The following is a 14637-nucleotide window of genomic DNA, read 5'->3' on the forward strand; positions in this document are numbered from 1 at the left end:
AACAGTCTTATGTATATGGGGGTGTCCCGGACCACAGATGTTGGAGGGAAGTACTATTGTACATGTTGGGGTTCTCATGGAAGATAAGCCACTGCCAAAGTGGTCAGAGGTGTCTGGCAACGGCTTATTCCCCTCGCTCCAGTGAACACAGACGCATGCTCGGCAGAATGTGTATGGGGGTGTCGGGGGGAATAGATATTCGGCTGACAGCTATTGTAAGTGTATGGGCAGCTGAGCTCTAGGTGGCGATAACCTAGAGATAAGCAATGACCGGAATGGAGCTTGGTCTTGCTCTGATGCATTAGGAGTCCAGCTCATAAAACTGTTATGGAGGAGGAGATGAAGAAGAAGAAGAAGAAGAACGGCCAAAAGATGGAGACCATCACAGAAATCCTGAGGCCTGAAGACCCAAAAACAAGATGTTCTGCAGAGACGCTGGTCACCAGGAGTATGAAGGCAGAAAGGGCAGACCCCCTATACTGCCGCACATTGTTCTGTGACACATACCTGCTGTCATTGTTCAGGAAGGTGTCCCCATGTTTCCAAGATATTTGGGGTTCTGGGTACCCAGAAACATCACAGCGAATTCTCACTTCTCCTCCATGAGACAACTGAGTGGAACTTGATTCAATCTGTATATGTGGAGGCTCTAGAGAACAAGGGAGATAATTGATCCGCTAGCAGCAATCTATTGTCCATGGCGCTGCCACCCTGATAATCATTAAACACATGCCATCGTTCTAAGAACAGGAGACGGGATCTACTGAGTATAATGCGCCATAATTCAGTTGCCCAAAAAAGTGGAGTATATGGAGTGGAGTATGTGTTTTAGACCTAAATTTTTTCTGAAAAGTGTCTAGAAAAAAAGGGCATGGCTAAGAAGAGATATAAAATGTATTTTCATTCACTGACAGAAAGCAGAGAACTTGATTATAAAAAAAGAATTGAACCCGTGTATATTAGTAAGCTGCAGATCTTTTTATCACACAGTGATTGAGCCCTTTAATCCCAGGGGGGAAGCATTATATTTACTGTGACCCCAATAGTCCAAATGACGGATGTCTACCTTGTACGGCGAGCCAGACGCCGGCAGTGGTGGAGCCATGGCTGTTCCTGGCGGTGCACTGGTAATGCCCTGCATCGCTAGACTTCACATTCTGAATCTGCAGGGATGAGTTTGGCAGGATCCATAGCCGCCCCTGTTTCAGCGCTTTGCCATTGTGCTGCCAGGTGAGGTTGTAGCGGACGTCTTCAGGAACGTGGCAAGACAGGAGTGCCAAGTCACCAAGGGACGCTGTGACATTAGGGTGGAGCGAGATCGTGGGAGGGGGATCTGCAGCCAAATATTAGGGAAAACGTAACGTAAACTCCACGTCATCACCATAATGAGAAACTGGAGAGCAAAAACACATTCAGACTTCACCGACAAATGTGATGTCGAACCCAAATCCAGAAAATTTAAGTCTTAATATTCTGTTCTGCTGGTTTTCTTACATGGGTAATTGATGCTGCGTGACAACCACTAATGGCCAACATCACACAGCACATAGGGGTTGTCACCCAGCTCTCCTCAGTTACCATGACACCATGTGTTCCCTCTCTATATCCATGCCTTTGTATCAGTCTTCACTGCAAGTCTCAGATTATATTCATAAACCAGGAAGTTAATCATGATCAGTATCATATAGCAGCACCTGGAGCTGCACCTTCAAAAACAGTGCCACTTCTGTCTAGAGGTTGTGTGTGGTATTGCAGCTGATCCCCATTTACTTCAATGTAGCTGAGATGCAATACCAGACACAACCAATGGACAGGTGTGGCGCTGTTTCTGGAGGCAAGTGGCCATGTTTTTCTAACCACAGAAAACCATTAAATATGCCATTGTTCTACGTATTTCTGGGTGGCAATCAATATGGCCGTACTTCCAGCTCTCACGGATGTGGTCATCCGGCTTTGCTATACTTTTGAAAGGCAACTATGACTAGTAATGTAGTGGTCATAAAAAAGAAGTGACTTACCTGCGATAAGAACTTGGGTTTGAGCATATCCGGCCCCGGCATTACTGATGGCTGTACACTGATAAATGCCTTCATGGCGAGCGGAGGATGATGGGATTTCAAAGGTGGCATTACTCGACTCCCTAAAGATAACGAAACCCATGTGATAAAATCAGCGTCACAGCGTGTGTCTATAATGGTCACCCCCCATAAACCCCTCCTGTCATCCAATGCATCATACATTGCGGCTTATGTATCCACGTCATGGTTCTATGATGACGGATTATAAATGTGTTGCAACAATGTAGCCCACGCCGTACAGATCATCTGCTATGGGACAAGGGGGCATACTCAGCCCTTACCACCTGTAATCTGATGGTCTGTAAGGATCTGCCAGAATCCTTGTGCCCCAAACCATAGGGGGTCCCATTTGATTTTTGCTGTGCCCCTTCTCTATGTGCACCCCTGATCAGATCAGCTGGAAAAATGGATCAAGGCATTAATAAATAAGACCCCTGTTTTGTAGGCCATTTATTTTTTGGGCGCTATTACTCGGATCACTAAGATTGCTACATCACCCCAATGTCTTCAATAATGGGGAGTTGTACTTACGTGAATAGCAGTTCCTCTCCTAGCCTCTCCCCATCTCTGGAAAACCGCACTCTATATGGAATATCGCTAAGAACTAAGCAAGTGATGGTCAGAGCGCGCTGGTGGTATCCCTGGATAAGCGGCGCCATCGTCACTGTAGGAACATCTGCGAGAAAGGAAGAATCTCCAAGTCATAATTGAAATATATATGACTGACAATTATGATATCCGCCTCTAATACCAAAAATAAAAGTCTTCTATATTCTTTTTAGATAATTTTCTGGAGGTTTTCACTTATCTCCCCCACCGACTATGAGAACAATAGCGAAGGCAAAGGTGGTGGGACATAGGCGGCATTGTTTTTGGCCAGGAAGTTGTCAAAACCTTCTGCGCCGACTACAGTTCATACAAGTAAAATTAAGCCCTGCCCATTCGTTAGGCCACACCCCTTTCTATATAGCCAAAGTTTGGAGAGAACTTTGCTGGATTTCTACTCCTGTGTTTCAGAAGCCGCTCAGAATTGAGGATGTAGCTTGTAGGAGAAGTGTTGTATGATATAAAGTAGAGGAGCAGGTCCTTATTTAATAACTTTCCTTGGTTGGTGGCGCTTACCTGGTATGATGCTGGTATAAGCCACGTTGGAGAGTCTCTGGAACTCAAACCCATTGTGGTCAGTTCCATTAACTTTCATGAAGAAACTTCCTTTTGGCGCCTGGAACAGAGGCACCGTCCACAGCTGTTTGCTGCGCTTGTATGGTAAACGTCCTGCCGGCAGAGAGAAGTAGGATTCTCCGGATACCCGCAGGAGGTCCAGATGGTTCACCTGTCCCGGGGGAGTGAGGCCTGAGCAGTTAATCAGTGCTGAGATAGGAATTCCTGAAAATAGATAAAGCAGAAAACACTTCATAAGACTAAATATAATAGGATTAATACAAATTACACTACAATGCAGAGGAAATACTTATATATTAAGGACTGTGCTGAGTTGTCGATACTTCAATTGGGGGCACTCCTTATCAGATAATAGGTGTAGTTGTATAAAAAGGTCGGTGTGGTTCATTACATAAGGGGGATGGGTTTGCAATTCATACATTACATTACTGATCCTGAGTTACATCATGTGTTTATACTCGAGAGCTGCGCTCACTATTCTGCTGGTGGAGTCACTGTGTACATACATTACATTACTTATCCTGTACTGATCCTGAGTTACATCCTGTATTATACTCCAGAGCTGCACTCACTATTCTGCTGGTGGAGTCACTGTGTACATACATCACATTACATATCCTGTACTGATCCTGAGTTACATCCTGTATTATACTCCAGAGCTGCACTCACTATTCTGCTGGTGGAGTCACTGTGTACATACATCACATTACTTATCCTGTACTGATCCTGAGTTACATCCTGTATTATACTCCAGAGCTGCACTCACTATTCTGCTGCTGGAGTCACTGTGTACATACATTACATTCATTATCCTGAACTGATCCTGAGTTACATCCTGTATTATACTCCAGAGCTGCACTCACTATTCTGCTGGTGGAGTCTCTGTGTACATACATTACTTCTCCTGTACTGATCCTGAGTTATATCCTGTATTCTACTTCAGAGCTGCACTCACTATTCTGCTGGTTGAGTCACTGTGTACATTACATTACTTATCCTGTACTCATCCTGCATTACATCCTGTATTATACTACAGAGCTGCACTCACTATTCTGCTGGTGGAGTCACTGTGTACATACATTACTTTATCCTGTACTGATCCTGAGTTACATCCTGTATTATACTCCAGAGCTGCACTCACTGTTCTGCTGGCTGCTATTGGAAACAATCAGCAAGCTTGTTGATAGGCAGATCCCTAATAGGCAGGCTTCAGAGCCTAACTTTACTTAACTTTTAATTACCTTTTATTGGCCGCTCGATGACTTTCAGTGGATCTACAATGGCTGTAGTGGAGAAGGCAGCACGGAAATCCAAGGTGCTGACCCCAGTAACTCTGACTGTGTGACGTCCGCTGCTGCCGATCTGAAACACATATGGAAAGGTACAACTAAAGTAAACAGCCCATTAAAATAAAACAAAAAATGTTTCACAGTAAATAATTACATCAAAAATTTGCAACAGTCCATATTTATGGTTATTTATCCCAATTCCTAGACGTTGTCATTAAAAGGGGAGTGAACCCACAAAAATTTAGCAGGGAATAGCAGAAAAAAAGGGGAGGGTCTGTGACAACATCTCACTGCTTTTTATGGAAATTGGGAAGTTGTCAACATCTTTCAAGATTTGCCACGTCTGAAGGCAAATATATATGTGTGTGTGTGTATATATTTTTTTTTTTTTTTTTTTATAAAGTAAAGTACATCAAATAATAATAAACTACATGCATTACATAGACAACGCATTGAAATGAATGGACACCGTGTAATGCTTCAGTTCTCCGCTGGTGGCGCTGCAGGGAAACTGAACACTTACTGCCAGGTTTCCCCACAGATCACAGCTGATCGCTAGAGGTCCCAGCAGGGGGACAATTTTGTGATCAACTTATTGTCAAGGGACCTTTCTTACAAGTAGGGATTGTCCATAGTGAAGAACCCCTTTAACATTAAGCCTGGAATTTTATAAATTCATAGTAAAGTAATGAAACTTAAGTAGCAAAACATAAATATACACAGAAAACATGGTGTAAATAACTTTATTGGTCCATTGTGTGTTATGCCCACGAACAAAGCTTCAGAATTCCAAATCGGTCCCAGCTGCTGCGTATTCTCCGTACAAACAAATTGAATTGCAACAAAAGAGAAACATTGTAGATTGATGGAAATGATGAGAAAAGCAACGTAAACATTTATATGTATAAAGAAAAAAAAAAGCGGAATAAATGCGGTGACATAACGGGTAAATGAGGGGAGGATTCGCCACGTCTGTGTGGGACAATTAGGATGACGTGAGACTGTCTGTCCTGCAGCTTCATTAGGGTAACGAGCTGCTTCTCGCAATGTTTGGGGGGATTTGACAGAGAGAAATGGAACAAAACCAAGTTACAATAAACAAAGTCACAAACCGAACCTATTCCAAGCATCAAAGGAGCAGGAGAGGGAGGAATCCCTCGCACCTTCCACAATACACATTATAGAATGGGAGGGGGGCAGGATTTTATAATCTTCAAACAAAAAAAGAAGAATATTACACAGTCCAGGATGAAATCAAATAAAATATCCCCCATGTGGCTACTATAATCTAATAAAAAGTTAATATAATAAAATTCCAAGGGTGATTTACATGATATAAATCCAGAATATTCGCTTTACTTCATGTGCATGATTTCATTTTTCCAGCTTTCTAAGCTGCAGACTGACATTGAGCATCATCTGAGGTTGTTTTGGATATATTAACATGGTTGTTATTGCTACTCTATTACCTATGTTGTATACCATTTGCATTGTTTGTATTCTTTTGCTTTTGTCTGTGTATATAAAAAGTTGGTTTCAAACGTTCAAAAACTATTGGCATTTGTCGGGAAAAAAAAAAGCTTCTGAAAAAGTTGCTAAACAACTTAGAGGTCATCTCCTCTAAGACCTTTATGCCAGTTTGATTGATACGTTGTCATGAACACAGCAATAAAGCAGATCATAGACATGGTCATCATAGTCATCCCTGATTTATCCCCGGTAGAGTCAGCTGAACATGTCGTAAATCTCCGTTCTGACCTAGTCCTGCTTGCAGTGGATACAATTATGTGCTGTCTAGACAACCCACTGTGAGCTGAACAGTCTGAACTCCAGGTTGATACATTTTACCTGCACTGATACATTGTAACATCTATCAGGATAGGAGAAATTTGTGCTGCTGCTGTGCTTAGCCCAAAGAGGATTGTCCAGACTAAATACAATAGTAACAAATGCTCAGCTGTGTAAGCAGCACTACCTCTAGATGTAAATAAGAATGTTTCCATCAACTGACAGCAAGCAGAGATCTTGATGGTGCAAAATTGAAACACAAAGTATATTAGAAAGTTGCAGAACTTTTTGTTATGCAATGATTAAGCTTCATATACATAAAACTGGAAGACTCCATTACAAGCAGGAAACATTTGCCTCTTCAATAGGGAAATTGTGGGAATTATATCACACTTGTTGGCCCACATATCGGACTGGCGCTTGAGAGGCAGCAAATCAAATTGTAGATTTGTGGCAAATTTCTTGTCATTTTTCTAAATTTGGCAAGTGACGAGAATAGTCGCACTTTTTCACGAAAATATGTTGCACGTTACCGTTTGCGTTTTTTGTTATTTTTTTTTGCTCTGGATTACAACAGACCTTGGCGTGAACTGCTTAGTGAATGTGGGCCTGTATCTCTGGTAGAATGAAAAGTATGGAATAGAAAGTTACAAGATCTTTTATCCAGTGCAGACCGTTCTGAAAACATCAAAAACAATAGACTTGCTAATAATGACTGGGATAAGAAAGGAATTCCCACGACCAAACCTATAAAACGTTTTCTACCCCCAGGACTCCGTGCACAGCTCCGCACAGTGGGACTCGGCACACAAGGGAGCACGTTACCTTGATGACCCATATTCCAGACACAGTCGGCTTCAGTCCCAACACAAGAGCTGAATTAGGGATCCTGAGCAGCTCCTCCAGTCCCTGGCTAACGGAGAGCACTTTCCCTGCCAGGAGAGAAATAAGGGGTCAATTCTGTCTCTGTGCGCTGATAGCCGCCAAGTACACAATGAAGATTACAGCAGAGCAGGCCGGACGGGAACACTGAGCCCCGGGGGGGAAGGAAAATGCCTTCAATCAAGGAATATTACTGTGGAATTTCACTGTTATGTTTCCCAAGTAACAATGATAACAGAAGCGCAGACCATAAAGGAAGTAATTAAAATGCAGAACAGAATTAGGCAAAAAAATTCCATTAAACCGGCGTCTTAATCCAGACATTCACATAGACCGGCACCAATTTCAGAAAAGGAACTGTAAAATGATCCGGAATATCATAAAACCTGAAGAAGAGATGAAACGGTAATAGGAGGATATTTTATACTAGCGCTATTTTTTTGTGCGGTCTTACTGCAGGGTCTGTACCCTCGGAATTAAAAGGTATGCACCAATCTATGACTGTCCAATAAACCAAAACATTTGATATTTGGGTGCAGATCACATCCTGGCTCTGGCTCATCTGTAAGACAAAAAGCCATCTTCCTTCCCTCAGCCCAATGTCAATAGGCTGCTGTAAAATATAAAGGGTATATAAAAACGTGCTTGTTTAGATACTTTTTATTTTTTCGAGAGTAACTGAAAAAAATTGGCTTCTTCAAAATGCAAACTGTTTTGGTGCATGGGCGAATGTCACCCCAGAGCAACCATGCCATGAAAAGACGCTATAACCCCAGGTCCATATCATGAGGGAAAGTGGAATAAGGAATGGGCAATACTCACCGGTGGGGTCAGTGACCTCAATATGAGGCTCCGGGCCACTCAGAGATATGGTCACTTCTTTAAGACTTGGGTCGAATGGTATCACCCACTGTCTTTCTCCTGCTGACTCGTGATCCGTAGACAACAGGTGAACCTTGGATGCTTGGATCGCTTCCTCCACCCACTTCAGCACCTGGGAAAGCAGAAAAAATATCGTAAAAACCACCAGAGACATCAAAGCAGTGGAGAGACTATTGGTTGCCTATCAGCCTGACTGTACATCGTTCCATGTATGGCCCTTACCCCGACGGCATCCCCAAAAAGTATTGGATCTCTCTATTCGAGGGGTTTTTACCTGTATGGTCAGATTAGACTGCACTGGGATCGAAACCATAACCTGTCCGACACTGCGGATGCATCCGGCGTATATAAAGGATAATGATGACCCTTCTAAATCAATCGACCTCTAGTCCTTATAAAATAAATATTCTAGCTATGAAATGTCTCCGCGTTGACGGCTGCTTCCTCCTATTTTAGAAGGGACTTGGATCATTAACAGTTTATCATGAGAAAATAAACAGTAGCCAGGGGCGCCATCACTTTTGCAACCGTGGGGTTTTCTGCTTTTATATAAATAAAAACGTGGAAGGGCACAAAGTCACGGAGAAGCGCTGCGGAGGAGGGGTGCGGATGTGATTATGCAGCACAATTCTGTGACCGTGTGATGGAATTAGGGAACCATCTATAATTATAGCCATATGGGGCAAACTCCGCCAGCAGGCTGGAGACACACAGGCTTCAGCTTTCTCTATGTCATAAAAAGCAAACAGATGTGAGCCGGACTGAGGGGGGTTCCGGGGGCACAAAGCACCTCTGTTTGTAGCATTTGGCCAAAGTACATGCAGCGTAAAATAGCCCACGTGTCACGTGACTTCAAAACCTCAAGGGGGTGCAGGGACGTTATCGAAGTATTGTGGTCATACAATGAGACTATTCAGAAAGGAATCATAGCTTCTTCCTTCATAACCTGTCTGATAGACTCACTGTTAAAGGGGAATTCCACCAAGAGAACATTGGGTGGGGGTCCGTGGATAAGACCACTTGGCACGGTGTGAAGCTTTGGACCCCTGTGCTCTATAGTTACTGGGAATCGAGCAGAGAAGAAATCTCTATCCAACACCAAAGGGGTTGTATGTTTTTTTCTGCGGTCACAGGATGGTTTCTACATTGTAGCAACTTGTGACTTATCCCACAACAGTTATTCTCCAATGTCAGCAAATGAGTGACCCTTATATGTCCATTACCTGTTCCTACACATGGACATGGTGGTATTTTCACAGTCAGGATACAGTTCAGCTCCGTCTTAAAATCACAGGGACCTATGAAGCTGTGAGTTTGAGTCATAAGACCCGTGGTCGGGGAGATAAGCGGCAGTAGTATGGGCACAGAAATGTTTTACACTTGTCAGAAACTGTAATTATGTGAAGATTTAGTATCCAATATTTTATTTTATTTTTTAATTAAAGACAAAAAGATATAAAATTGCAATTTCACATCGTATAAACCTTCAACCCTTTCCTACACACACCCCCTTCACCGAGCAGGAGAGAAAATCTATATTTCTAGACAGATGTACAAGAGCTGAGTTTGTCGTACAGATGTAGCCGTCTTTATCTTGACTTTTAACGCATTAAATACATAGTGTCAAGAAACATTAACTTGACTTTTTCAATGGCTTTTGATGCCTGATATCACGCTGCAGCAAGTTAACAGAGTCAAGATAAACTTGGCTACATCTGTATGGTTGGCAGGTAAACCCACAAAGTTTACTCAATAGATATATCCTACCTGCTCCTAGAGCCGGTGGGGTTTATAGAGGGGACCCCTGAATGAAGCTCCCTCTATTAGTTAGAGCACGGAGAACTTCAAGCCGCTATGAAGTTATCCTAATGCACAAATCTGGTAGCCCCAATTTGCGACCATTACATACACAGCTCTGCTACATCTGTGGGTCCAAAAATTCCCAGCAAAAATTCTTACAGAGAATGTATTCATTCATACAGGACATTGGAGCTTGTGATCTAATTTCTCTAGGTCACCGTCATACAAAGACCAGGGTTAACGTCTCATGGAAGCCAATTAACCTACCGGCATGATTTGGGATTGTGAGAAGAAATGAAAGTGTTACTTATATAGCACCAAAATGTTCCGCAGCGCTGTACAGAGGTCCACACTTACTGTCCCTATTGGGATGTGGGAGGAAAACAGAGTACCCAGAGGAAACCCACACAAACCCGGGGAGAACATACAAACTCCATGCAGATGTTGCCCTTGGTTGGATTTGAACCCAGGACCCCAGCGCTCCAAGGCAACAGTGCTGACCACCGTGAAGGGTTGGATGAGCGTGTTATTGGTGTTAGCCGGACTTGGAGGGGCCAATTCAGGTTATTGCTAGTCTATGTGTGAAACGGGTGTCAAGGCTGTAAAGACAATTTTTTGCTAAAATTTCTCTACACCGTAAGCTGATCCGGGGTGGGGGCAGATGGGGTCATCCTCACCCGCTATATTTTCCCACCTGTTGCCGCTTTGGTGGGATAGTGGATGCAATTTCAATCGTAGCCACTATCCCGAGTATCTTCTAGATGCCCTTACTACGCTGCCATTTTTTATGTGAGGGTCTGTCGTCTGCGGCCCCAGCAGAGCACATTGGGAATGTTCTCCCCCTTAAGTAATTAAACAGTGTAATGAAGATAATCAATCTGCACAGGGAAGGTAACAATTACATTTACTTTGATGCAAGTTTTAACAAAGGACGTCAAGAAAATAAGATTGGACTAATCACAATAATTATGATCCGGGATCACAGCTGAAATTAAATGATGGAGCTTTGGGGACGTTCACAGGGTGGAGGGATTCACTCATCCCCAGACAAATACAATAAAATTCCAATGATCCGGCATCTTTAGGATTAGCAATATGCAGGATGAACTGAAATTCTGCACCATCGGTAGTGTGAACACGTACGAACCTTCTTGGCATTGGATGCGCTTGGCATCCTTGACAACATCTTCATCTGGGATCCTCATCTTCAGGGCTTCAATATTCTCCCAGTACCTATGCTGATGTTAAAATAATGGGGGCACTCTGATAATGGGGCAAACCCACGCTGCCACTGGCACAAGCATCATATGTGTGCGCCATCTTCTAAATGCCACAATCGTTATAAGACTATGGAGCTAATGAAGACGAGGATCCAAGATGAGGAGGTGGACCTGGAACCTCAATTTCCGGATGATTAGAAAAAAAATTCTTTGTTAATTTTGGATTTAGTAATATGTGCCCTGCTGGATTATCAGGACACAGAGAACGTGTTAAATTCGGTAGAATATTGGACTCGCCTCATTAACCTGCTGCTTGTCCAAGTGGAAAATTTGCCCCGAGCTGGTGGCTGCTATCTCTTCATATACGCGATACCCGGGGTGACTCCGGTCACCGCAATCTCCGGTCAGCACGAACACCACCTGCAAGACGAGAGAAGAAAGTTTGGCCCAAGGGCGTGAATATTTATTTAAAAAGTTTGTATATCCCTAAATGATCAACTACTCGGACTGCTTCACACATGGGTTGCCCATCCGGACGGCTACAACTAAATGATGTGACCAGCGGGGTGACCTGGCTCTTAAGCCTTTTTTCTTCAACCGTGATATATGTGAGAAGGGGCTTTTTGTGTGTTGCAAAAATAATAGCGTCCTTTGACCCGTATGCACCAACCTGAGACTGCTTGAGCTGCAGTAACTGCAGAACCTCTTGCTTCCTCCTGAAATCTTTGGCTCGAGCGTCTGTGAAGACGTAGATGAAGGAGCCAGGCTGAGAGACCTCCACGGCTGTTTTAATTGCGCCCACGCTCATCTCGGGACAGTCCCCTCCACCCTGCACAGTTGGAAGATTTTAGAAAAAGAAGATTTGTTTTAACCTGTTACACGCTCACGATGTAAACATATAATCAGAAAAATCATCGCTCTACCTGGACATAGAGCTCCTCCAATTCCCTCTTGAATTTTTCTGGGTCTGTAGTTGTGGTAACAGGTCCAATCTCTACAGAAAAAAAGGGCAAAGGGAGAAAAAGTTTCTAAAAGCATCAAATATTCTGGTATTGTAAGACCACCATGCTGCCAATACTGAAATTATAACATATAGGTTGAGGAATATCTTAATTACAAAGGGGTCTGGTAGCGCCCAAAAGCCCCTCCGCCACATAAGAGGACACTAGTACTATACGTGGACAGTGCAGAGTCATACAGAATAAAATGAGCCCGCATGCTGGTGCTGGCCCTTGACAGCACACCCCTCTTCACTTGGGCCCCACCTTACCTCGTTTCCATAGCTTGGACCCATTCCCCAATTTTCTAGCATTGCAGTGGGAGGGGAGTGCTGCACGGCTCCACATTGCTCTCTATAAAAGAGGACGCAGCCAATCTGGGCCCCATCTCTCCAGGGGTCCCCCAGTATGTGTGTAAACCTCTACATCTACATTGTAGAAGGGGCCGTACTAGCGCAGACTTCAGTGCAACATTTTTGCAAATGTGATAAAAGAGAAAAACTCGGACTAATGACACAATTTTTGCATACGAAAAACTGGCGAATTTTAGAAATAATAGACTGGGTGTAAATGCCCGCCAGGGCCTCCCCAGTGTAAGTATGGAAACTATTATATATAAGTTGGTTAATAGGACAGTGATCTCTCTGGAAGATGATACTGTTGTTTTTCCACTATAACTCTTCCTTGAAACCCAGCCGATATTTTATGTACACAAACCCCCCAGGAGGTCTTTACCAGTAAATATCCAGGACGCAGATCTTCTTTGAAGAGCCCAGACATACTAATGCTAGGTATGTGCATGTCAAGTAAAATCCTGACACTGTAAAAAAAAGGTCACACAGTTTTCCTTGGAGCCTCTAGGGTTCACTTGGGGAACACGAGGTACAAAAACTCCGACCTCGACTCCCTATGGGTCACCTCTGGCCCTTGCAAAATCAGTTTAAAACAAAGCTCCAACATTAAGAGAGGATTTCCACCCAAATGTACACATGTAACTTGATTTGGATACTATATGGACATCAGTAGCCAAAGTTCATGACTTAGGTTTTTTACAGAGGTACTGGAATATCCGAGCTGCATCGTGGCGGCCATGTTTGCAAAAAGTTACCATCCAGATGGGTTGTCACCTTTTCATTATCTGCTCAGTGATTTATTTTTTTTGTCCCCCCCCTCCCCCCCCCCCATATAACTGATAACAACCAATAAGCAGACCTGGATAATAGCATGGCCAAAAGGGGAACTTGCCCTTGCGACCCCCAATTTTTTAGGGACCTCCACTCCCATGTACCCACCATGGTCTGATGTTATAGTGGTCATATTAAATAATTCATATAAGAATTATACAGGGTTATTATTTAGGTGCCTGCGCTATATAGATCTGTTACTTCGGCACTGTATGGCAGTATTATATGGCACTGTTACCTAGCGCTGTATGATTTAGATGCTTTATTGGGGTTGCATTACGGCAAAAATATGGCACACAACCCCCACACCTTTGCCAAGAGACCTCTACAGACCTGAATACGGCCATGCCAATTCGGGCACATCTGGTTCATGCCAATATCCTCCCCCCAATCCCAAGACGGGACAGTCTGAGCTTGTTGACCGCCCCCCCCTTATAGGACTGTAGGGTCGCATTGACCCCTGAATGTGGTAGAGGAGGAAACATGATCAGGTCCACACAACCCGCAGCAATGGTAGATGGGGCGGCCGGAGCTCGGGCCCCACTTTTCATCGATACCAGACCACTACTAAACACGTATGTCGTCTCGCATGGCGTTTTTTATTGCTCAGTGAATATACGAGGGCCGTACGTTCTCTGTCTACTATACATTTCTGTAGATTATTATTATTAGCATTGTACAAGACCCGTTACAGCACCGCGTCCTGCGCTGAATACGTCATCTGTAAAACGGAGGCATCCAACGCACATCACTGAGTCATCCCCGGAATAAGAACATGGCATTACCCAGCCCGGCATCGTCCTGCCACCCAGCTGTGCCCGCCGATGTCACCCGGCACCGAAGCCCGCACCTCTCAATCAGGATAATCTGCACTTAACAGGCTGCTTTTATGTTTTTCATGCCTAATGGGTTTTCAGCGGCTGCTCGTACGTCAATGCAGATATGAGTCATATAGAAATGTTACTGCATTCACATTGTATTGTCTCCTGCTAAAAGCCCCTGAAAACGGGAGTCAATCGCCCTAATCCTAAAACACTCCAGATCTCCAAGAAGGACGACCCCTCTCCTGTATGGATACAACTTGTTACATTGTATCACAGTCAGGGAGGTATATACGGTCGTATACTGTATACAGTTGTGTGTCACTAGTCCCGTCATCTCCGAACACAGCAGAGTAACACCCGCAGACTTCACCAGTCACCCCAAAAAAAGAAACCAGATGAAAACCTGGCACAATTGATCTGATCGTGACTCTTTGATTCTTGACTTTTAAAGAAAGACGACAGTAAGAACTCGTTTCCCCCAATAATTGAGAAGAGATTCTTTAAGTCTCT

General features: G+C 43.7%; 2 protein-coding genes across 2 annotated transcripts in view; one reads left to right on the forward strand and one right to left on the reverse strand.

Annotated features, from left to right (window-relative positions):
* The window catches only part of FNBP1 (formin binding protein 1), a 396531-nt gene that overhangs the window by 171811 nt on the left and 210083 nt on the right, over nt 1-14637 (forward strand). The gene's annotated exons all lie outside the window — the stretch shown is intronic.
* The window catches only part of HMCN2 (hemicentin 2), a 91699-nt gene that overhangs the window by 68997 nt on the left and 8065 nt on the right, over nt 1-14637 (reverse strand). The window contains exons 2-12 of the mRNA XM_075834640.1: nt 12045-12115; nt 11792-11950; nt 11419-11541; nt 8042-8213; nt 7163-7269; nt 4502-4622; nt 3201-3464; nt 2610-2754; nt 2019-2140; nt 1067-1333; nt 508-649 (exon numbers count right to left, since the gene is read on the reverse strand). Of these exons, the coding sequence (XP_075690755.1) occupies nt 508-649; nt 1067-1333; nt 2019-2140; nt 2610-2754; nt 3201-3464; nt 4502-4622; nt 7163-7269; nt 8042-8213; nt 11419-11541; nt 11792-11950; nt 12045-12115 (1693 nt within the window). The remainder of the gene's footprint in view (nt 1-507; nt 650-1066; nt 1334-2018; nt 2141-2609; nt 2755-3200; nt 3465-4501; nt 4623-7162; nt 7270-8041; nt 8214-11418; nt 11542-11791; nt 11951-12044; nt 12116-14637) is intronic.

The sequence above is a fragment of the Rhinoderma darwinii genome, chromosome 8, assembly GCF_050947455.1.
Source record: "Rhinoderma darwinii isolate aRhiDar2 chromosome 8, aRhiDar2.hap1, whole genome shotgun sequence".
Lineage (NCBI taxonomy): Eukaryota > Metazoa > Chordata > Amphibia > Anura > Rhinodermatidae > Rhinoderma > Rhinoderma darwinii.